We start from the raw sequence: 24,316 nt of genomic DNA on the forward strand, positions 1-24,316 counted from the left end.
TTTCATATTCCTCAGGCCTACCTAGAATGCTAGGAATTGAGACCTTCTGCCTGCAATTCACATGCTCTACCACTGAACCACACTTCCATCGTAGCTGATTTTCCCACTCATCATGGTTTTGATCATGGAAAGTAGAGATTTGGGTTACATGTTGACAAGTAAAACTGGGTTACGGTGCAGCTAACACAACCTCTCTCCCCCACCCTTTCTTCACCACTATGTTCCAGAGCTCTCCACTCCACAAGGGCTGCAGTTCAAAACAATCACAGAGACCACCGTCGAGATGCAATGGGAGCCCTTCTCCTTCTTGTTTGATGGCTGGGAGATCAGCTTTATCCCCAAGGTAAATGTGACATTTAGAGTGGTCCTTCTTCCAAGAGCATATTCTCACCATCCAACTGGAGCCCAGGAGAGTCAGACTATCGTGGTTTCAGCTGGGTTACTTGATTATCAGAGGGGTTTTTTTGTGGGGAGGGAGCAAAAGGGCGCAGGAGGGAGGCTGAATTGGTTGATGTCAGTGTCCCTTCAGATCCACCAGAGGACAGCAAGCAGCAGGAGGACACAGCAGTGTTAAAAGCTGGCTGCCATCTATTTGTGGCACAATGTGATGCCATTGGCTTCATATATGGTGGAGCTTTGGTGGCTTCCTGGTTCTCCTTTCCTGCCAGGGGCAAATTACATTGGTCATCTCCATCTCTAAGGGTCTAATACTGTGAGGGCCAATGTGGAGGCTGCATTACTAGCACAAATAGTGAGTGCCTGCTTCCCCACTCATAATACATTTCCCCACTCATTATTCTGCTTCCCCACTCATAATACATTTCTAAAGGAAGGGTATGTAGATCTCAATAGTTAGGACTGTTTGATGCCATTACATTTCTTCCATGATAGTTGAATAGGGAGTGATCAGTTTTTAAGGCAAACATGTTACACCCCAGGAGAGGGCAATCTTTTTGGCCCGATGGGCCAGATCTAATCTCCCCCACCCCCACAGGCCACCTTTTGTCAAGTGAGTGGGTCCCCCACCTGTCAATCATCTGGTGTCCTAATGATGCCAAGTGCTTGGCATGTGGATTGTCCTGCACACCTGTCTAAGTTGGCCCACGGGGATGCGGGGTGGGGTTATTGTTCAACCACATCAGCTGATATACCTGGGGAATTCAGTCCTGCTTTCTGCAGAGTTTGGGCACCCCAGGAAGTTCCTAGCAGGAACTCACCAGGGTACCTGAGCCTGTGTGTTCACCTGCTGGAATTTCACTGCAAGTAGGAGAGTGCAATGCTGGGTTGCTGCAGGAAAGAGCATTCCTGTTCCTCCATCCACAAGGCAGGACCCTACACATGAGTAACACATGAACCTTAAGGGTGTGTTTATTGAAAAAGATCCTTAGAAATGCATAATTTCTGTGCCTGTATAATGCATTGTGGCAAGCCTTGTTTTGTTTGTTAAAGGTAAAGGTACCCTTGCCCATATGGGCCAGTCGTGTCCAACTCTAGGGTTGTGCACTCATCTCACTTAAGAGGCCAGGGGCCAGCGCTGTCCGCAGACACTTCCGGGTCACGTGGCCAGCGTGACAAAGCTGCTCTGGCAAGCCAGCACCAGCGCAGCACACGGAAACGCCATTTACCTTCCCGCTATAAAGCGGTACCTATTTATCTACTTGCACTTAGGGGTGCTTTCGAACTGCTAGGTGGGCAGGAGCTGGGACCGAAAGACGGGAGCTCACCCCGCCACGGGGATTCGAACTGCCAACCATGCGATCAGCAAGTCCTAGGCACTGAGGTTTTACCCACAGCGCCACCTGCGTCCCTCGCGCCACCCGTGTCCCGCGTTTTGTTTGCTACAAGGTGTCAAAGTTCCAGTGTATATGCTCTCCATACTGCTTGCTATTTGCAAACACATTGAAGAATCAGAGATGCCTTGACATGAGTATGGCATGATAGGTAATTTGGCCCTGAAAATTAAGATTAACAAAGCGGGTATCTAAAGAAAAAATTAATCGAAGGTTGGGATATGCTGGGGTTTATTGGACTTCAGAACACATGTGTAAACAAAGCAATCTTCCCATATGAAGGGAATCATATTAAAATTTGATTTGCTAATACCACCATTTCTTCCAAACTTCAAGCCAGCTTGTTTAATCTCCCCAGGACAATGAAGGAGGCGTGATTGCACAGCTCCCTAGCAGCGTGACAACGTTTAATCAGACGGGCCTGAAACCAGGTGAGGAGTACACAGTCAATGTGGTTGCCCTCAAGGAACAAGCCCGGAGTCCGCCAGCCTCGGCCAGTGTCTCAACCCGTGAGTAGCCCCCCCTGCAGTTCTGTGCCAGTTTGAGGGTTAACAGCCATTTTTCTTCCAGGTAGGATTGAAGATGGTACTGAGGCTTATATGCAATTACACCTAAATGGAACCCACCTATTCGGAGGCAGAATCCCTCTGAATTCCTGGTACACACAACAGGAGAGTTTCTGCCTTCATGTTGTTCTGCTGGTGGCATTCCCAGAAGCTTCTCTGTCTGACCATGGCTGAAAAGAGGAAGCTGGACAAGAGCTAAACTTTTGGTCTGATCTCACAGGGCTCATTTTGTGGGCAACAGATGAATGGGTAGTTAGTATTCTAGCTCCTGTTTGTTTCTAGCTTTGAAGCTGCAGCAAAGAGGATCTCATTCAGCCGGCTCCTGGTAATTGCGTCAAATGGCTCCATTCACCAAAAAACATCTTTAAGGGGTTGGGGGAGAAAGAATGCATAAACAGCTCTTGCAAAGTTCTCAGAGAGAGGGATGTGCCAAGATGGTTGATAATTATAAAGCAATTAATGGACCTTGGAGTGAGGAGTAGGAAATGTGTGCCAAGGATCACGTTCGTACAAGCAGCCCTTTCGCTCAGACAAAGGAGAGTCTGCTGAACAACAATCAGCGGTTCTGATGCAGATCGTAGTCACCCTGTCATTATGTCAGCAGGAATATACAGACATTCCTTCTCTCTCTTTCTTTTTTCCTTTACAGATGTTGTCTGCTTTAGAATGGCTTGCAGGATGTGGTTTACAAGTGGCACCTACAGGCCATCTGAAGCAACTGCCCCTTTTAAAGCGTTCTTTTGGTGTTTGTTCATCTATGAGTGCATTTTGCAAATGTTCTGAACGACGCTTTGTTTCGTAATTAAAACTTGGAGGCACACTTCATGTTTAAACATGAAAATGCCTCCTTTTAGATTTTGTGAAAATTGCCCACCGTCAGACCTCAGACACCCCCTGACTTTCTGCATGAGTCACTTTTCTTGCCCTGCTTCCTGCCTGGAAGGAGTCAAGAATTCATTCAGAGAAGCTGTGGGCATTCTCCTCTTCTTAGGGTGGGAAATGCTTTGCCAAGAGTTATTGAATTATCAATGGATGCCCAAAAAGCATCAAAATTACCTCCCCCTATTGGAGACTGATTTGAAGGAGACACAGTCAGAGCAGCAAATCTTGCAGAGAATATATCCACTGGAATTCTAAGTGAATTATCCCCTTCTTCCTCTCCTCAAATGTCCCATTCTGGGTTTCCTCCCTATTCTTCACCTTTGGCCACCTTTCATCATCTGTTTTTCCTAGAAATCTGACTTCTATACATGTCAGATATGATACATTTTAGGATCCTCACATTTACCTAAAAGTTCATAGCAATGGGGTGATTTTTGTTTTCTTCCAGTCAAGGGTCTGTTAGACTGGGCTTCCACATTCCCACAGTTTAAGAACAAACATAAATAATTATCCAATAGATATGCATATGCATATATGACTTTGCTCTCTTGCTCAGGTCATTTGGATGTGGCTACAGCTCTCCTCTTTCTGATGCTCTGCTCCTCCTGCTTATGTTTGGGTCACATGGCATAGGTGAATCTGTAGATTATGGGAAAGATGGTTTTGCCTCAGGCCAAACGAGACACCTTTGCCCTGAAAATGTGCACGCTTTTAAAAATGCAAATGGCAGCTAGAAGCACTTGTCATGCTCAAATGTCCTTGCCTTCCTTGCCTTGCAGATTATATTATTTGAATAAATTTCTTAATGAACTGACCATGTGGAAATTACAAAGTGGGAAATTAAAAACTTAGCTACAAGGGTAGTAGGTTGGCTTCTGCTATGATGGGCTATCATGAAAATAAAATATACTGGGGTTCAAATATGCATACATATTACCTTTTGATCCCACTGACATACATAGGTGAATAAACAGTTTCAGATCAAACATCACAAAGAGAACTTTCAATAATCTAACGTCAGACACAATGTTTTTCAGTGGAGGCTGTTCAAACACTTGGTTGAGATTTACCAAACACTGAACAATCATCAAGAGAGGTGAAATATTGCATGTGACTGAGTGAACTAAACCAAATGTTGGCACATCTGTCCCCTTCTACTTCCTCTTCCTCTTTTTTATTAGGAATATCAATTTACAGCACAAACCTCCTATACTTGCTGATTCCGTAGTCAGTCCCATTGAGTTGAACATATGTGATAAAACAAATAAATAACTTGCCACCACCAAACCATGCTTTACGAGGCCAATGTGCCTCTTGCAGAACACGTTTTAGGCTTTCACCAGCACAAAGGGAGAAAACTGAAGCCTGTGGAATAGAAACTGGAATGATAGTCCTCAAATCCACAGGCAAGAAATAAGTCTGAGATTAGATGCACAGCGAGAACAGCAGGGTAATGATGGTTTGGTACACAAGTGATTAACAAGCATTTGCCTCCTGTTTTAGCTCCAGCTTAGTTTTGTCTTACACAAGTGCAAACCAGCAAATGCTTGGTGCGGCTTCAGTTTCCAACCCAAGTACCGTAGTCCTGCTGATACGGACAATTAACCCCGTCTCCCCTCATGCCCAATTTGAGCTGATTTACTTTCCATTCATTGTTGGATGTGGGTGAGGAGGTGGAATTAATTGCACACAGTCTTGCACATAGTACAGATGGAAATGGCGGCTGGGTGCAGAAACTCCAGTTCAGGAATAAATGATCCTTAGGGGATCCTCAAGTGATGCACATGCCATCATAAGCAACAGAGTAACTAGGTAGCACCTGCAACTCTGACGCATATCTCCACGCATATATTTTTTCTTCTTGTCCTTCCTAAAAGCAGTGCTACCTGCTTACAGTTTCCACCCATATCCAAGAGGATGGAGGGAGATGCAGAAATCGCACACGTCCTTAGTATAGATTCTTAGGGCAAAAATCCATTAAAGTCTTTCTTCTCTGTCTATTCCTCTTGTATAATGTGTCTCTTTCTTCCCATTTTTTTTAAATACACCAACTGTGTCTAGTAATTGATGGACCAACTCAGATATTGGTGAGAGATGTCTCAGACACAGTGGCATTTGTTGAATGGACTCCACCCCGGGCTAAAGTTGACTACATTCTGCTGAAGTATGGCCTCGAGAATGGAGAAGGGGGAAAGACCACCTTCCGACTACAACCCCCCCTCAGCCAGTACTCCATGCAGGCCCTGCGCCCTGGCTCACGGTACGAAGTCTCCATCGCTGCCGTCCGTGGGACCAATGAGAGCGACGCTGCAGTCACCCTCTTTGTCACAGGTATGCCCAAGAGAAACAAGCGTTAGCAGATTGCTACTCACCTGCAGCTAAAGATGCATTCGTATGTTATGTTCTTCACAACATGAAGATGCCCAACCTATAGAAGAGTCTGTAGTTTAGTGGCAGAAGATCTGCTTTGCATTCAGAAGCTTGTGGTTTCAGCCTCCAGCATCTGCACTTGACGGGGTTCTGATATTAGCCAGAGGGGGGGACACATCTGTCTGAAATCCTAGAGAGCTTCTGCCAATGGGGCTAAATGGACCTGTGGTGCAAAGGAGATTCACACGTCCTGGCAGTGGCAGGCATGAAGTGTTGTCTTACCATACGCATGCTTTCATTCTGCCTCACTCTGTTTTCAAAGAATCGCTCACTAGTCATTACTCCAACAACAGCATCAGTAAGGAAATCTGTTTGTAATGTAAAAGGTCATCCATGCTGGGGAGATCTGTTCTTGAGGTGACGCAGGCAGGGCAGACAGCACTGGGCTAATGGAGTTTTCCATCCTCCTGCTTTAGGCAGCTTTAGATTGGGGGTGGGAAGGTGATACCGGCACTTGCAGAATGTAATGTGCATCTGCTGTCACTATGCAGGAGTACTTAGGAAAAATTAAATAACTCAAAGCCTATAGAGAGTGAACTGCCTTAAATGACAGTTCTGTAAAAGAGGAGGAGGAAAGTAGATTTTGGAACTGTTTTATGGCTTAGATATTGCCCGTCATAAAGATGCTGTTATCCGTATGAAGAGGCCTCGCTGCACTTAAGAGTAAGAGGGATGTGAACTTAATTGATTCACTGAGTCTTTCATTCTCCGATTTTTGTGTCATAATCAAAAAGGCAAGTGAGGCAGCAAAACCGTGGTGTTATAAGTCTGTCACTCCTGTTTCAACACTACACAGGGTGTTCACAGTTTGCCTTCAGTACCACCAGTTTGGCACCACACTTGTGGGAATGTCAGGGAGGGAGACCTCAAAGATGCACAAAAGGCAGTGTAATAACTGAATCAGAAAAAAGCATTAACTTGGAAGGCATTGGGCACAAACTCTGTGTTAGTCCCATTACTTTGAATGGGAAATACGTGCACCTTACAGTACAATCGTATGCTTGTCTATTTGGAAGTTCAGTCAGGTAAGTGAATATAAGAATACAGTGGTACCTCGGGTTAAGTACTTAATTTGTTCCACAGGTCCATTCTTAACCTGAAACTGTTCTTAACCTGAAGCACCACTTTAGCTAATGGGGCCTCCCGCTGCTGCTGCACCACCAGAGCACAATTTCTGTTCTTATCCTGAAGCAAAGTTCTTAACCCAAGGTATTATTTCTGGATTAGCGGAGTCTGTAACCTGAAGCGTATGTAACCTGAAGCGTATGTAACCCGAGGTACCACTGTATAGCTTTGGTTTAGATTAGTAATGGAGGCGAGAGTTCAGTTCACATTTAAAGACAAACCTACCTATTTGCACTTTGTGAAATGTTACCATTGCTCAAAATTTGCACCTCTTTGAATTTTGCAGTGCCAAGTAATGTGTACAAAAATGCAGCTGTGCAGTTAAAATGTGCATGAAATGCATACATTAGTGAACATAACATACAAAAACCTATTATATCAGGGGAAATTGCTTTGCAAAAATGTGTATATTAGGAGAAAGTCACATTAATACGCTGGTGAGTTTTTGAAGGCCTTTTTAAAGGAAAAGAAATTGCAAACTAGTGTTGACATGAGGAAAACTGAATTTAAGACTGCTAAAATTAGAAGCTGGGAGAACCCAAGGATCTCCTAGGATCTCTGGCAGAGCATCCTTCCATACACAAGCTTTGGTGCTGACTGAATAAAGAAGGGACCAAATGGGTGACCAGATGCCAAGGAAAAGCAGACTACCTGCACCTTTCCTTATTGTATACATGACAAGTTACACCTGCTGAAATCCATACCTGTACACAACTATGAAATGGGCCATAGCTCTCTCCTCACTGGCACCTGGCCACGGAATGAAAAGATGCACAGAAGATAAAAGCTGTATCCAGATTAGGATAGGCAATTGACATTTCCTCTCCCCTAACACTCCCCCTCAAAAACACACACACCAATGCATGCCCTGCACCTTCCCCACATCAGCTCCAGGTGGCTGAGGGGGATGGACACAGAACAGTTTTGCAGGGGAAGGATGTGGGTGCACAACAGACATTGTTCCACTCACACAAAACACTACGTAATGCTATTTTGAATCTGCCAAGATTCCAGTTAGTGATCTCCAGTTAGTTCTGCAGTGAAAATGTAAACAAACTGAAAAATCAGTGCAGCACTTGGAATTCAAAATATGAACACTCTCTGGAAGGCTGGAGCTTGCTTACAGAGTGCATATTTCCATGTAAAATCTTTCGTCGCCTCAAACCCACAATTCATGTCATGATTGGGAACATAGTTTAGTGCTTGCACCTCTGTTTTAAAAGATTCTTGGGTAACTAAGCTAGAAAAGATGTCTGAGGAACCCAGAAGGCCATTGCCAGTCACAGTGGACTGAACTGAGCTGGAGGAAGCAAAGGGCTGACTCAACACAGGACAACTTCATTCCTATTCCTCTGGTGCCTTTAGGGGAGTGGCTGTGGCCCTGGTAAGATTAGCCCTACAGGGTCCAGCAAAAGGCCCACCAGAATCCTGTTCTCACAGTGGCCAACTAGATGCCTATGGAAAGCCGATAAGAAGGACTTGAGTAGGTAGACCTTTGCAGGGCCATGTAGACTTTTGGACTGCCCAGGTTCCGTCCCTAAATTTTAAAGGATTTCAAACAGCAGGGCCATAAAATATTTCTTTGCCTGAGGCTGCAGAGAACGACTTCCAGGTACAGTAAACAGGCGTGGCCCGGATTGAACTGCCTCAATATCAGGCAACTTCATATGGAAGTTTATTTAAAAATATTGCTGAGAGTGCCAAGAGTTTTGAATCTGTTTCTTCAGATGTGTTTCAACTTTAAATCTGATCACTTGGCTTTCCCTCATTTGATTTCCTTTCAAAGTCATTAACCATCCAAATAGCTTATTAGTGAATAAGGCAGATTTGCTATCGTCTCAGACCTACACATTATATTTATATTATAAAGTAGATGTCTCACTGAACAATGTTCTCCAAATTATAATTAGATAAAGACCATGAAGTGCTTTGCATACTTTAATGCATTACATGAATGATAAGGGTTATCATTAGTATTAGTTAATGAGCAAGTTCCTTGGCTCTGCGCAAGAGTTATTGGCTCGAATTCTCAGAGTGGATTTATGCAGGAGAACAAGATAGCAGGAAATCAAAATAATTTCACTTGGATTGTGTTGGGAAAAACCTCCTAGTTCTTCAGCCAGCTTTCTTAAATAAACAGCAAGGTTACATTTTTGAAAATGCCTTTCTTATGCGAAGGCTTACAGTTTAGGAGAGTACAAAGACTGTAGCTGTATAAGCAAGAGCAAAGCAAGTCACTGACTATTTCCTTTTCAAACGCAGAAATTGATGCTCCCAAGAACTTGCGTGTCCTCTCCCGGACATATGACAGCCTGGAACTTGAGTGGGACAACAGTGAGGCAGAGGTGGAGAATTTCAAGGTCATCTATAGCACTCTGGCCGGAGAGCAATACCATGAGCTTCTAGTGCCACGAAGTGCAAGTGCCACAACCAGGGCCACCCTCACAGGTAAGCTTCCTCATCAATGGCATGGGTGGTTTTTATTTTTCCTCGCGGAATTTACAAGCAAGGAAATGTTATAGTTGATTTTGAGTATGTCTGAATGATTGTTTTTAAAAGCACTATTTTTCTAAAATGTAAACATTTTTTGAGTGTTGTAATGAACATGCAAAGTGAGGTTAATTTTACTTTAGGTTTTTGTACAGTCAAACTGTTCTTTTAATGGATCCTGAGGCTGTCCTTAAATGGCCATTGATGGCTTTTGATGGTGAGTGGCTACTAATGATGGGACACACACACACACCACCTGCTGTGGGCAGAGACTGAAGGGAAACAGTTTGGCATTTGGCCGCCAAAGGAAGCAGAAGTCTGAATTTTTGCAGCTGCCGGGCACAAAGTTGGCTGGGGAAAGGGGGCCTCCAAGGACATTCTGCTTTAAAGACTAGCACAGTGTCTCTCTGCTTGTCCACTCTCCCTCGCTTTCCTTGTATGTTTTAAAATAAATATCACAAAGCACCCCAAAGTATCCAGTACTCACAAGACAAACTTGCTCTGAAAAGCCCTGCCTCTAAAATATTATATCTCTCTAGGAAGCAAAGAGCATGAAACAGTATTGAGTTTCAAGTGATGTAGTTGCAGTAAGGTGTTCTGTCCATGGCATTGGATCTCTTCCAAACTTCCAAGTTGTGATGATGATGCTATAGCCACTGGGTGATGAACTCACCTTTAGTGCTGTTCCACACATTACAGTCTCTCTGGACAAAGATTAATCATTTAAATTCCCCTTGTCTCTGTACTTGGCCAAACTCCCTGCAAGTCCTTGCTCAGCATTGATCCCAAGGGCCTCTGAATTGCTCCACCTTTTCCATGACTTTTCTACCATAATTCTCACCAGTGCATTTAAAACAATCACACTAAGTAGAAAAGTTTTAAACTTTGTGCAGTGTGCCACAAGCAGAAAAGAGATGCACACGGCAGAAGGTGTTTACCCCAGGAAACAATTGCGCTATGTCTCATTGCACAGAAGAAGAGTTTGGGAGGAAAGAGTCCCAGGCAATCTGGCAGGAGGCGGCATTTCCTTCTGACCCAAATTTAGAGCTTGTCCACTCTTCCACTTGTCCCATGTTTGGTTTTCCACTTGACTCATGCTTTCTAGGTACAGATCCAAGTGGTTTCCCCCTTGCCCCAGGGAAAATTCACTCTTTAACGATAGATCATAGCAAATGTCAATCCAGGAAAAAACCAAATTGCCATTTGCTCCAACTGAGTGCTAAAGAATGTTTTTTCCCGGGGAAAAGCAGTGGGACAAGAGGAAGTGTGGCTAAGCCCTTAGTTGGCAAAGGCATCCACTAAATAATCCTGTTAATTCTCAAATGGGGTTGACAGATTTCACCAGCAATCCTGTCACACTTCCTTGGGAATATAAGAACCACTGAACTCAGGCCTCTTGGGTCTTTAGCAGCGTTATGTGGGAAGTGAGCTCTAGAATGAACCCAACTCTTCCCAGCAGTTTTGTAGGTGGAGATCAGTAGTGTGTTGGACAATCTATCTTTCAAGGAAATTCGTACGCCATTATTGATCTTCTAAATAAGGAGCCCCTGATAAACTTCTGGAGGCTTGAACACCACTGCTTTGCTGAGGCACCTCTGCAAGAGATGGGGAGAGGAAAAAATCAGTTGTAATTCCTGAGGGCACTACTTCCTTCTGCCCAAGCACAGCACTGTGCAGATGTCTCCAGCATCAGAGAAGACGAAAAGCAAGGAAGAAATGTGGGGAAATTTTCTAGGCTCTTCTTAAACTCTTCTGAAAGCTGCTCTTAGCAGAGATTTCATGGCTGGGCTGGGCTGCTACAGAGGAGCATGAAACAGGTTTTCCTTAATTCCATCAGCAAGGACGTTCCGCCCTAGAGGGGGGATTTATCTTTGGTGTGTTTTTTGTCTACCTCTTGAAATGCAGCAGCCTGTCTCTGCTGCCTGTCTTCATGCACAGATACAGCCTTTTGGCCAGGTCCTCAACCTTCCTGAGATGCCCTATATGATAAGATCGAGGGAATACTTATGAAGAGCTGCCTTCAGTACATCTTCTGAGGAGCTTGGCATCCATTCAAACTAACATCCATGACAGAGGTTTCTCACTACAGTCGAATCCTCTTATAGACAGCTTTTCTGTGAACTCACAATACAGGTTTTTCTTTATTTATTTAGCATTCAGTTTTCAGCCAGATGCTTTTAGAAAGTAAATAAGCAGAGTATGAAGGCAATAGCTCTCCCCTGTTGTTTGTTCTGAGCATCCACCATTCATCTGGAGAGAGAAAATGGTGTGTTTTTCCTCCATTTGCATTGTGTTTCCTTTGCACTGGAATGGGGTAGGATAATATCATTACAGAATAATTCATTACATGAAATTTCACCACAGCAGACAGCAAGACAAAAAATGTAGTTTTTGTCAGAAGCCAAACTGCAACACAAAGGAAACAGTGCTACATGCAATGAAATGCAACAAGATCATTTTCTTCCTATATCCCTAGGCTGAGTACTGTCAACAGTTTTTCAGAGATTACTCCAATATGCAAAAGAAAAGAAAAAAGATAAAACAAGCTGCTGGTGAAACGCTACTCTGTTGGTGATCTACTGGTGGGCTGCCCAGTGCCTGTTGATGTCGGTGGACCTTGATCTGATCTATCAGGGCTCTTATTGGAGCCAAAATACACATTACAGGAGACTTGGAGCTGCACAACTATTTTCTTTTTTTACAAAAATAATTACTCCAGAGGGTGCCTTTTCCTCACACACCATAGTCCCAATGGAAACTATTTCTACTAGGGCTGGGCGATACTTTGCCATTGTCTGAAACCAGTATGGTGTTCACATCATGGTACCAGTTTCAGACTCTTTGAGCTGCCAATACATTGCGGCTCCCCAGCTGCCGTGATGTTATCATCAACTCAAATTGCCTTCGCCCAGGCAAGCAGGCTGCGTTTTTCCTCTTGGGGTGCTTGTTTCTTCCAGTAGGAAAGATGCAGCCCACCTGCTTGGGCAAAGGCAGGCAGGTGGCAACTGAGCACACAGAGCCCAAGAAGCATGTTCTCAGGCTCTGTGCAATTGTCTGCCTTTGTCTTTGCCCAAGCGGGTGGGCTGCATCTTTCCTCCTGGAGCAACTGACCACCCTGGCAGGAAAGACGCAACCCACGTTCCCAGGCAAAGGCAGGCAGGTGCCTTTGAGGGAACCCTGATGCCTCTCTGGGGGGCACTGGAGCCTCCTTGAACCTCTCAGCTGGGGGGACAACTCCCACCCCCTCATCTGAGCAAGCACAAGCCAGAGGGGCATCTGGGCTCACTCAGCTGTGGGTGGGAGTCTCCCCCGCCCCACTGAGCGGTTCAAGCCAGCCCCAATGCTCCTCTGGCTCATGTGAGCCAGAGAGGCATTGGGGCTTGCTCACAGTGTAGGGCTGGGCAATGTATCTCAGCTGCTTCCTCCTCCACTGAGGTGAGGAAGAAGAAACAGCTGAGATACCTTCCAGACATTGTGATACATCAGCATATCATGGTGTTTAGCTACTGATATATCACAGTGTTGACAACCAGATATCGCCCAGCCCTAATCACTACCAACAACTTGAAGCAGCCATTTTCCTTAATATGTCGAATAGGAGCTTCAGTAGGAGCAATTTTCAATGGGACCACAGTGAGGAGAAAATCATTAGCTCTCTTCCCCACATACTGCGGTCCTGATGCTGATCAGGACAGAAAGCAGCTGCTGTCTGCCATGTAAAAAGGAAAAATCATGAAACTCCAAATTATGCATTTTATGTTTTGTGTAGTTTAACCCTTAAATGCTGGAGCCAAGAATGCATGCTGAGCATTACATAACACAAGTTACTTAAGAGATCCTGAAGATGCCCTCTTTTTTATTCATAATTTTCAAATGCCTTGGTGGGCCCCATGGATTCTAGTAGAAACAAAGACCATTGCACAAAACTGAAGTCAGCCCAGCCCTGCACTATGTTAGCCTGGGCACTCTCAATTATGGGTTTGTACAGAACAAACCACTGAGTCGCCCCCACAGTGCTGTGATCTTCAAATGGGTGCAAATGAGTGGAGCTTAAGGAGACAAGGCTGGGTAACAGGCTGGCCCCAGTGACAAGGAACTATTTGTTTCCTGGTTTACATTTTGTCTGCACTCGTGGAGAGGAATTGCGTGCCATCTTACATCTTTTGTACCTCCGAGAAATTGCCAATATCCATTCAGTGAAGAAAGAAATAAACCCAAAGGGTGCCGACAAAGAGCCACTGGCATCCGCTTTGATCCAATAATGATAATAGATGATAGATTGCCTGGAAATTAACTAAATTGCTGTCTCCCCCGATGAGCCAGAAACCACAGGGCAGGCCTCCTGCCGGCAGCTGGATACTTATATTTCCACGGCACGCAGGGAGAAGCTGGGCTCTTCCATAAATTATTGAGTGTTTCATTTATGCCTCATAAATAAGAAACTCAAATGAAAATGTTAGATGTCAAATCAGTTTGGTAACAAATAAAGCTATCTTGGATTCTCTCTCGTCTGAAATTTAGCTTTACAGAAAGCAACTGAAATATGTCTCATTAACGGTCAAGAGGTGACTGTTCTTTGCTCTAAAATTAATTCTGCTTTCTCAGCTTAAAATGGCGGGGGGGGGGGAATGGTCTATGCAACAAATCAACAACTCCCTGTTTTTAATTACCTTGACTGAGCATGTGCTCAGAGGAACCTAGCTCCTTAATTTTAAGTATATGGTTGCCTCCTGTGCCAGTATGTTGCACCGTACCTAGTTTGATAGCTCTCAGTGTTCTAGTAGGCCAGTCTACCCACCTCTACTTGAAGCCACCTCCTTGTAGTAAGCGTACAAAGCGTTGTCAATCTTATCTCATGGCAAGGTGGAAGAGGGATTCTTTCCTGCCATGCCCCACAAACTCTTTCATGGCATCTGTGCCAGAAAATAAGAGTCATATTGAATCCAATGGCCAAGGTGCTTACCACTTACAGTGGTACCTTGGGTTACAAACACTCGGGTTGCAGACTCCACTAACCCAGAAGTAGTACCTCGGGTTAAGAACTTTGCCCCAGGATGAGAACAGAAATCACATGGCAGCAGGAGGCCCCATTAGCTAAAGTGGTACCTCAGGTTAAGAACGGTTTCAGGTTAAGAATGGACCTCTGGAATGAATTAAGTTCATAACCAGAGGTACCACAGTACTTCCACATCACATAATGCACCAAGTGGCTATTTTACTTTGCAGTGGAGGTGAAAGGAGGTTGCACATCTACATGTTTGCAGTCAGCCTAATTTTGTCTTTGACAACAAACTAGAGTTAAGCAACTACAAAACAAAGTCAATGTTTTCAAAGATGGAGGCCTAGATCAACTGAACAATCCTCAAGAACAAACTGAAAACTAACCTTTCCTGTTGAAATTGTTTCTAGATTTCTAAACTAAATCGAAAGTATTATGGTATTTGTTTCTGAGATGACATTCAATTTCTTCTCTTCTCCCCAAAGTCTTGGGTCATATCAGACAATAACACAAACTAATGCCCCATACTTTGTCCTTTTATTATCAGTGGTTTAGCAGCAAATGTTAGCACAATTATTCATTTATGTTTTCAGTGGCTTACCCAGTTACCATGGTAAAATTACAGCAGTGAAGCCAGACTAGGGAATGGGGGGTGCGATTCAATAATAGGCACTTTGTGAAGAAAAACCATTAACTGAACGCAGCCATCCTTCAAAAGCCAAATTTCCCTGAATTTTGCAATGCAGTTTTTCCAGCCGAGTAATGAGGACAAAAATGCATATACTGGGGTAAAGTATGTACAGAGATGCATATATTGATAAAAATAACATACAAAAATGTGTTGCATTAGGGGAAATTGCTTTGCAAAAATGTGCACATTAGGCAAAATTGCATGAAAACATTTGCAGTAAAATGCTGATGAATCTTCAGGAGAACTTTTTTAAAAAATGCAAACTGATATGGAAATGTGGAGAACTGAACTTAAGATGGAGAAAATGAGAAAGAAAATTGTCAGATTCACCCATCCATAAGCCAGACAAGAAGAAACCACTATGTGGGTGGAAATAGTTACAATTCATTGCTTAATCTGTGCATTCTTGTGTGTCCACATGCAGATTTGGTGCCAGGAACAGAATATGGAGTTGGAATTTCAGCTGTGATGGATGGCAAGCAAAGTGTTCCAGCTACCATGAATGCAAGGACTGGTGAGTGACACACAGACTTGTTTTAAATTTAAAAAATCATTACGGAGTAAAACTAGTGGGTTCTGCCCATCTCTTGAATCCTCAGCCATACTTAGGGGCTCCAGAACATGGTTAAGTGACCCTCAGTTAATTCATTCTGCAGTACTTTGCCAGTTTGAATTCATGCAGTAATTTCACCAAGCAGATTATCAGGGTGTGGAGGAGCTGATTGTACTGAAACACTTGCTGTGCATGCAGAGTCACAAGCAAAGTGCTCTTTTACCCTTCCTCTCCCTGTCGGAAGCTCTATCAATGTTCTCTTCTTTTGCTCCCCATTTGTTTGTTCCTGTGAGAGAACAGAGGCAAAGAAGAATTAGCAGCTGAAGCCAAAATCTCTGTTCTTCTTCACACTGATGAGGGGGCTCTTATTAAGAATGCTTTTCCTTGTGTCTTGGAGTGAGCAGCCAAGGGACATAAATGGGGGGGGGGGGAGAATACTGTTCAAAAGTTATCCCAACATTACAAGGGAGAGAGAGAGAGAGACTGTCAATTTTTATAGACACATAAGCAAGCTGGCATTTTGCACAAGGGGAAGTATTTACAGCCAGCATTTCAATGCAAATGCAAACAGCTTTTGCCTTTATGTGATATTTGTACAGCGATTACAACTGCAAATATCAAAGGCAGCCTTAGAATTTCTAGGGTATTGATTCATAGATCAACACTACCAAAATCCATTTCTTCATCATAATAACTTTCAGTGACCACTCTGATTGTGTGCTGGCACCGCTAAGGATTCTGGATCTGTATTTTTAGGGCGGCGCTGTGGTCTAAGCCACAGAGCCTAGGGCTTGCCTATCAGAAGGTCGGCAGTTCGAATCCCCACGATGGGGTGAGCTCCCGTTGCTCGGTTCCTGCTCCTGCCCACCTAGCAGTTCAAAAGCACATCAAGTGCAAGTAGATAAATAGGTACCGCTCTGGCAGGAAGGTAAATGGCATTTCCATGCGCTGCTCTGGCTTCACATGACCCTGAAGCTGTACGCTGGCTCCCTCGGCCAGTAAAGCGAGATGAGCGCGCAACCCCAGAGTCGTCCACGACTGGACCTAATGGCCAGGGGCCCCTTTACCTTTACTTTTGTGAGCACAGCTCAGTTCTATACTGCAGTTCCACACCATAGTCAAGGGAGAAGAGAAATTGCTAAAGGAGACAATAGAGTCTAATTCACCCCCCAGAGGAGCCTCATACTTGCACAGGGCTATGTGATGACCCACTGAGGCAGGACCCACTGGCTTCAAGGCCAATGAAGTTTCCATCTGCTTACGTCATTGCACATAGAGAGGTTCAAACTAGCCAAGCCATGTCACCTCTATCAAATTCAACTGAAACATGAGCCAACAATGTGACGCGGCAGCTAAAAAAGCCAATGCAATTCTGGGCTGCATCAATAGGAGTATAGCATCTAGATCAAGGGAAGTAATAGTGCCACTGTATTCTGCTCTGGGGACGCAGGTGGCGCTGTGGGTTAAAGCCTCAGTGCCTAGGACTTGCCGATCGAAAGGTCGGCGGTTCGAATCCCTGCGGCGGGGTGCGCTCCCGCTGCTCGGTCCCAGCGCCTGCCAACCTAGCAGTTCGAAAGCACCTCTGGGTGCAAGTAGATAAATAGGGACCGCTTACCAGCAGGAAGGTAAACGGCGTTTCCGTGTGCGGCTCTGGCTCGCCAGAGCAGCGATGTCACACTGGCCACGTGACCCGGAAGTGTCTCCGGACAGCGCTGGCCCCTGGCCTCTTGAGTGAGATGGGCGCACAACCCCAGAGTCTGTCAAGACTGGCCTGTACGGGCAGGGGTACCTTTACCTTTACCTATTCTGCTCTGGTCAGACCTCACCTGGAGTACTGTGTCCAGTTCTGGGCACCACAGTTCAAGAAGGACACTGACAAACTGGAACGTGTCCAGAGGAGGGCAACCAAAATGGTCAAAGGCCTGGAAACGATGCCTTATGAGGAATGGCTAAGGGAGCTGGGCATGTTTAGCCTGGAGAAGAGGAGGTTAAGGGGTGATATGATAGCCATGTTCAAATATATAAAAGGATGTCACATAGAGGAGGGAGAAAGGTTGTTTTCTGCTGCTCCTGAGAAGCGGACACGGAGCAATGGATCCAAACTACAAGAAAGAAGATTCCACCTAAACATTAGGAAGAACTTCCTGACAGTAAGAGCTGTTCGACAGTGGAATTTGCTGCCAAGGAGTTTGGTGGAGTCTCCTTCTTTGGAGGTCTTTAAGCAGAGGCTTGACAACCATATGTCAGGAGTGCTCTGATGGTGTTTCCTGCTTGGCAGGGGGTTGGACTCGATGGCCCTTGTGGTCTCTTCCAACTCTATGATTCTATGATTCAGTAGCAGCTGGCAAGGCAACCCCCCCCCCCCGCTCGCCGCCATGATTAGATGCCTCTGGCCTGTCCTAGGCCCAGGAAGAATTTTTGGGACACTGTTAAGAGACAATGAACTGTCAGTTATTTAATTCATTGTTATTCACTTCTGGGGGACAGAAGTGCTATTGGTGTGAAAATATTCTGAACCAACTTTGTTGCGGAGGAAGCCCTGTTGCATTTGTGAAACCCCTTGTCCTGTCTGCCCGCAGACTGTCTCACGAGAGTGGTGCATGCTCCGGTTATCTCCCACTTGGACTACTGCAATGCACTCTACATGGGGCTACCTTTGAAGGTGACTCAGAAACAACAACTAATCCAGAATGTGTTAGCTAAACTGGTGCCTGGTAGTGGCTGCCAGGACCATATAACACTGGTCCTAAAGGGTCTTCACTGACTCCCAGTACGTTTCCAAGCACAAGTCAAAGTGTTGGTCCTGAACTTTCTAAACAGCCTCGGCGCATTATACCTGAAGGAGCATCTCCACTCCCATCGTTCAGCCCAGACACTGAGGTCCAGTGCTGAGGGCCTTCTGTGGTTTCCTCACTGCAAGAAGTGAAGTTACAGGGAACCAGGCAGAGGGCCTTCTCAGTAGTGGCGCCCGCCCTGTGGAACGCCCTCCCTCCAGATACCAAAGAGATAAAGAACTACATAACTTTCAGAAGACACCTGAATCAGCCCTGTATCGGGACGTTTTTAATGTTTGATTTTTTTATTATGTTTTTATATGTGCTGTAAGTCACTCAGAGTGGCTGAGGAAACCCAGCCAGATGGGCAGGGTATAAATAATAAAATTATCATCATCATCAAATCTGGGCCTCTGATTAAATTTCTTTTTAAAGAGAATTTCAAGAAGGCTCAGTGCTGCATTGTGTATTTTTACTGTGTGTGTAAAAATCTAAACTCAGACATGTGCATTCCAAGCTGTTAATAGGCTACCTTTTTAAATCTCCTTCTCCTGCTGCAGAGCTTGACAGCCCTCATGACCTCATAGTGACAGCTTCCACAGAGTCCTCCATCTTCATCCCCGCTTCAGGAATGGCATCTGAGGTTACCGTTGCCAAAGACAAGTCTGAGCTCACACTATCAGACTTAGAACCTGGGACTGAATACACAATCTCTGTCATTGCTGAAAGAGGCCGTCAGCAGAGCCTGGAGAGCACAGTGGATGCCTTCACAGGTACTGAGAGTCTCCTGAGCAGTGGCGTAGCGTGGGTTGTCAGCACCCGGGGCAAGGCAAGTAATTTGCACCCCCTAACCCGTGGATTTGCGCCCCCTAACCTTAACCCCCAGATGTTGCGCCCGGTGCGGCCGCCCCCCCTGCACCCCCCACGCTATGCCACTGCACCTGAGGTTTTCTGAGGGTCTGCTACTACTGTCTGCTGGTTGACTACTGCTAGATACACCACTGAAGAGTCCTTTCTTTTACTAATTGCAGCCCCACTTAGCTGCTTTGAAGGTTGGGGGTGTGGTGCTCTGTGAGAGAGTGTCTAAGCCATGGTGTTGGTGGGGAGAGAGGTTCAGCACCTCTTCTTCTGTAATAGCAGGAGGGGGTTTGAGGTGAGGAGGAAAGTGTTAAACTTCTCCCAGAGTGCCGGTTCCCTGATTTTCAAAATAAGTGTGTGGCACCGCTAATTAATAAAATAAAACAGATGTCTCGTGGCACATCTAGCTTGAGCCTAATGAGATGGGTATGTCATTTCCAAAATGCTAAGTGCAGAAGTAGCCCTGGTAACGGACGTGCGTGTTTGCAAGAGCCTTCGCACACCCTTTTTCTGTTGCCCCATTTTTCCTGTCCCCCCTTCCTCAGATTTAAACCCTACCTTGACTTCACCTTTTGGGGCAGTGGTCAAATGCAGAACATTTAAACTGTGTCCAGTGATTAATTCCTAAAGGGGGGAAGCCTTTCTAAAATGGATAATCTTTACCCTCATTACAGAAGACTGGGACTGTGCACACACACTATTTTATTGAATCAATGGAGACTTGAGTACTTTTTTTCCTGCGTGGTCTAGATCCATTGCAATTTTTTGCCCATGAGAAGTGCTTCTGAGAGACTGGTTTCATTCTGAAAATAAAAGTTGATCACAGATGGATTCTGCAATACTCTGCAGTGTGTCCATTTAAAAACAGATGTACAGTGGGTGGTCCCAGCTATTGAGCGGAGGGTATCCACACCCACCCAATGGCATTGTGGGTGGGCATATACCAAGACTGCAACCATTGCTTTCCTCTCCATTCACCTGGGGTATGTGCAGGGAGGGAAAGGCATGGATAACCTAATCAAGGGGAGAGTTTTCAAATGTGCATCATGCAGCCACACCCATTCTTGTGAATCGCAGGACATAGAATCAATCTAGTTTGGAAGCAGCATCTATTCCGGATTGACAAGCACTATGTTTTTCTGCTACAAATGGCTTAGTGTTATACAGCCTTACCCTTTGGTCCTTTTGTACATGCTCAGATGTACTCATCTTTTTCATCATTTTGCATGTTTCCTGGCTAAACAAGACCCAGCCTGCCATTTTCTTCTGCATTCTTGTTTTCAGGGTTCCGGCCAATCACACAGCTTCACTTTTCTCATGTGACTTCCTCCAGTGTGAACATCACTTGGAGTGACCCCTCTCCTCCAGCAGATAGGCTGATACTGAACTACAGCCCCAAGGACAAAGAGGAAACCAAGCAAGTGATGCTTGACCCGACCAAGAGACATGCTGCCTTGTTTGGCCTGCAGCCGTCCACAGAGTATGTTGTGTCCTTGGTGGCTGTGCATGGCCTTGTTAGCTCTGAGCCCATCATGGGCTCCATCAAAACAGGTAACAGTAGCAGTGCTCTCTCCATTGCAGTTTAATATCTATGTCTTGTCTACTTTCGAGGAAGATCCTTTGTGCTTGAATGGGTTGCAAAATTAAAAACAGAAAACAGAGTGGAGCCAACCATCAAAGTCAGAGCTGAGTCTTAGAATTCACATTTAACGCAACCCAAAATGACACACATCCCAACTATCGCTATGAATCAGTGACAGTTCCAGTTTTCTTCATCCTCTTCATCCGCCTACTGTATTTTTTTCCCATCTTGCCTTAGGCCAAGGTTTTGTGAATGTGTCTTTTAAAAAAATGTTCAAGTGATTGCTAGGGTTGCCATTCATAAGGTTTCAGCTTTGCTCCTCAACAATCTCTGAGCATCAGTGTGAATACAGCCCGTCTTAATGTACACACATGAATCTTATGGTAACATGCCCACCATTTTGAATATCCCTGTCTGGAAAATGCAGCATACATGGTCGGTCCCCACCCTGCTCTCCTCTGTTGGCCAAACTAGAAATAAAATGGGTAGGTCCTGGGTTTGGTGAGTTGCAATGGGGTGTGGGGTGAATAAAGGAAGCAGAGAAGAGACCCAGGGAAGCAGAGAACAAGGAAACAAAAAGGATGGAGATGATGGTTTGCCCCAGAAAAGGCAAACAGTGGGAGGTTTGCCTCAGAAAAAGGTTGGTTGCAGTGGGATGTACTACGTTAATTAAATAATCCATGGTTCTTGTAAGCCCAAAGCACCAAACACACAGGAGGCCACCAGAGAACACAGGACACTGCTTGGGGCCAGGGTCTTCCTTCTGTTCAGGAGATATTCCCGGAATAGTGACATATGCAGAAATGCAGTGGTGTGGGCTCATCTGAGGGAAGTGATTCTTACTCCAGTGATTTCACAAGAGTCCTAGCGGGGCAGGAGGGAAGGAATTAATTTCAATTCAGAAAAATAGTGTGCCTGGGCTGTTAGAAGTATAGGAAACATGGAGCTAGAGAGCAGGTGAGACCTGGGTCTAATACTCACTGCCAGCTCTGGCCTGGCTGTGGCCATGTCTGCTAACCTAGAAGAACTCAGCTCGGAAGAGGATTACAGACCTCCAGGCACATCAAACACTCCTACTGCTTTTGCCACAAGTAGTGTCTTGCATCAGTTTGGCCGCACAGGGGACAAAAAGGGTTCTTAGCTTCACCTCTCCCTCTTCCAATGCAAGCAGATGATGCCTATGCCCACATAACTGTCAAACGCTACAGCAGATCCCAAATCTCCTTTCCCCCACCCTCCCCATGCCTGCTAATTTACCCTGGGCTGCTGTAACAGTAATCTTCACATTCATCCTCTTGTAGTCTCAGAGCTGGGTTTTGAGACCACAACTGATTCCAAGGGCAATACAAAGGAATTCTACATGTATGCTCAGTTAACCTCAAAATCCCCCCAGCAGCCAAGAAACCAGATTTACTCACTGCATGTTCATTCTGAAATTCCCTTCGAAAAGCTGCACACATTGTTCCAGCTGAAGTGTATGTGGAAGAACCTGCATCTGAGTTGTCCCACTTCAGAGAACATGTGGGGTTCACACTACTGTACCCCCTCACGCACAGCAACACCTGAGAGGTGTTGGCTCTTGAACGGTGCAGGAAGACTGATGTCTGTAGCAATCTTGTACTTGGTGGAGTTGAAGGCAGAAGCAGGCAGCTGTTGGCTATAGCACCGAAGAATCTTACTCTCCCACAACCAGAATATTAAGTGATGGGGTACTGAAGAAGATTTCATGAATTTGTTGTGGGCTCATTCACTGTTTTTCTGGGTCTTGATTATTTGTTCATTTATTTACATAATTGATATCCTGCACCAGTAATAAAATTGAAGAAGCAAAAAAGTACATTATTATTATTATTTATTAACAACACAGACAGCAAATTAAAACAAACAAGAGCAGCAGCAACCTGTTTTTTTGTAAACCACTTAAGAGGTTTTATTACAATCAAAAGGTCTATAATTTTTATTAAATAAATTAAAGACAGTAAAATAAAACTAAGGTAAAGGTAAAGGGACCCCTGACTATTAGGTCCAGTCGTGGCCAACTCTGGGGTTGCGGCGCTCATCTCACTTTATTGGCCGAGGGAGCCGGCATACAGCTTCCATGTCATGTGGCCAGCATGACTAAGCCGCTTCCAGCGAACCAGAGCAGCGCACAGAAACGCCGTTTACCTTCCCACTGGAGCGGTACCTATTTATCTACTTGCACTTTGACGTGCTTTCGAACTGATAGGTTGGCAAGAGCAGGGACCGAGCAATGGGAGCTCACCCTGTCATGGGGATTTGAACTGCCAAGCTTCTGATCAGCAAGCCCTAGGCTCTGTGGTTTAACCCACAGCGCCACTACTCTGCATTAAAATGCTTCTGTTTGCAGTTCCAAAAATCGTGAGAAAACACAAGTGTTTTCTGGCACCTAAATGATTCTGATGATGTCTCCAGGCAGGCCTCCATGGGGAGGGCATTCGAAAGAGGATGCAAGTGGCGAACCACTCTCTCTCTCTCAGGTGTCCCTTAGATGCATTGCTGAATATTTCTCCTAATCAGCATTCCCACGGGCATCAAGATCAGCTCCTTAAATGAGGAATGAAATGTATAATCGTGTTAACTACCTTGCCAATTACTATGACAAATGAGCCATTGCTATAAGGCCTCTGCCAATACACACACATTTATGCTTTGGTGCACATGTTAAGGTCTTCTCCTTAGCAGTGACAGCTAAGGAATTAGCTTTTTTTTAAAAAAAAGTGAAACTTTTAGAGAAAAAGCTATCACTGTTGGAAAGTGACACTGAGCAGTGGTGCTCTGTCTGCCTTTCCCCCCTCTCTTTTGAGACTTTGGTACATCAAATGGTGTCTCCTTCACCACCATAACCTTACCATCAAATATGGTCTTTTTTTGGCTATATATTTCTGTGCTCAAACACCTACAAAGATGACCTCTGGCCAGAACTATACATCATATAAAACATGGCTTTACTGACAAAAATGGCAGTCCCCTGCCAAACTGTCACTCCCTCTTCACAACACCTAGTGCAACTTTCCCCGAGGCCCTGACATCATAAAGGTTTTTTAAAAAGTCACACCCTGTTTCAAAAGGTTGTGAAGGACAGGATACAGTAGAATAAATTAATTTTGCGAACAGCGAGAAAATAATAATTTTCTGTCAAGTGTAGTGTTATGTTGAATAGCAATTGTTAAGTGTGTGAATTAGACAATAAGTAACTGTGCTATTAAGAAGAGTCGCCACAGTTATCAGCATGAGCTATCAACAGAAGTGATGCATTTCCGGTTGGGAATTGCGCAATGTGCAAATGTTTGCCAGCTTTGATTTCTTTACTTTGCTTCGTTAAGGGATTGATCCACCAAGGAACCTGACCATTGACAACGTGACTACAGATTCTGTGACGGTCCACTGGGCTCCTCCTATTGCATCTTTTGACCACTATAGGATAGCCTACAAATCTGCCCAAGGTAACACTCCCAGGGGTCTGTGGAAAGAGCTCACCTGGGTGTTTTAGGATGCCTCCTTTCTTACAAGGTCATGTGTGTTCTGACCAAACCCTACCCTAGTTGGTTCATTTGC

At 44.9% G+C, this 24,316-nt stretch overlaps 1 protein-coding gene across 3 annotated transcripts in view; it reads left to right on the top strand.

Moving 5' to 3' along the window:
- TNR (tenascin R) overlaps positions 1-24,316 on the top strand; it is a 383,028-nt gene that overhangs the window by 330,387 nt on the left and 28,325 nt on the right. For all 3 annotated transcript variants that reach the window (XM_083743753.1, XM_083743755.1, XM_083743754.1), the window contains 8 exons: positions 228-343; positions 2,149-2,299; positions 5,300-5,569; positions 9,056-9,241; positions 15,398-15,487; positions 18,861-19,073; positions 20,443-20,709; positions 24,085-24,204. In XM_083743753.1, the coding sequence (XP_083599879.1) occupies positions 228-343; positions 2,149-2,299; positions 5,300-5,569; positions 9,056-9,241; positions 15,398-15,487; positions 18,861-19,073; positions 20,443-20,709; positions 24,085-24,204 (1,413 nt within the window). The remainder of the gene's footprint in view (positions 1-227; positions 344-2,148; positions 2,300-5,299; positions 5,570-9,055; positions 9,242-15,397; positions 15,488-18,860; positions 19,074-20,442; positions 20,710-24,084; positions 24,205-24,316) is intronic.

Source organism: Podarcis gaigeae (genome assembly GCF_964106915.1).
Source record: "Podarcis gaigeae genome assembly, chromosome: 6".
Taxonomy (NCBI): Eukaryota; Metazoa; Chordata; class Lepidosauria; order Squamata; family Lacertidae; genus Podarcis; species Podarcis gaigeae.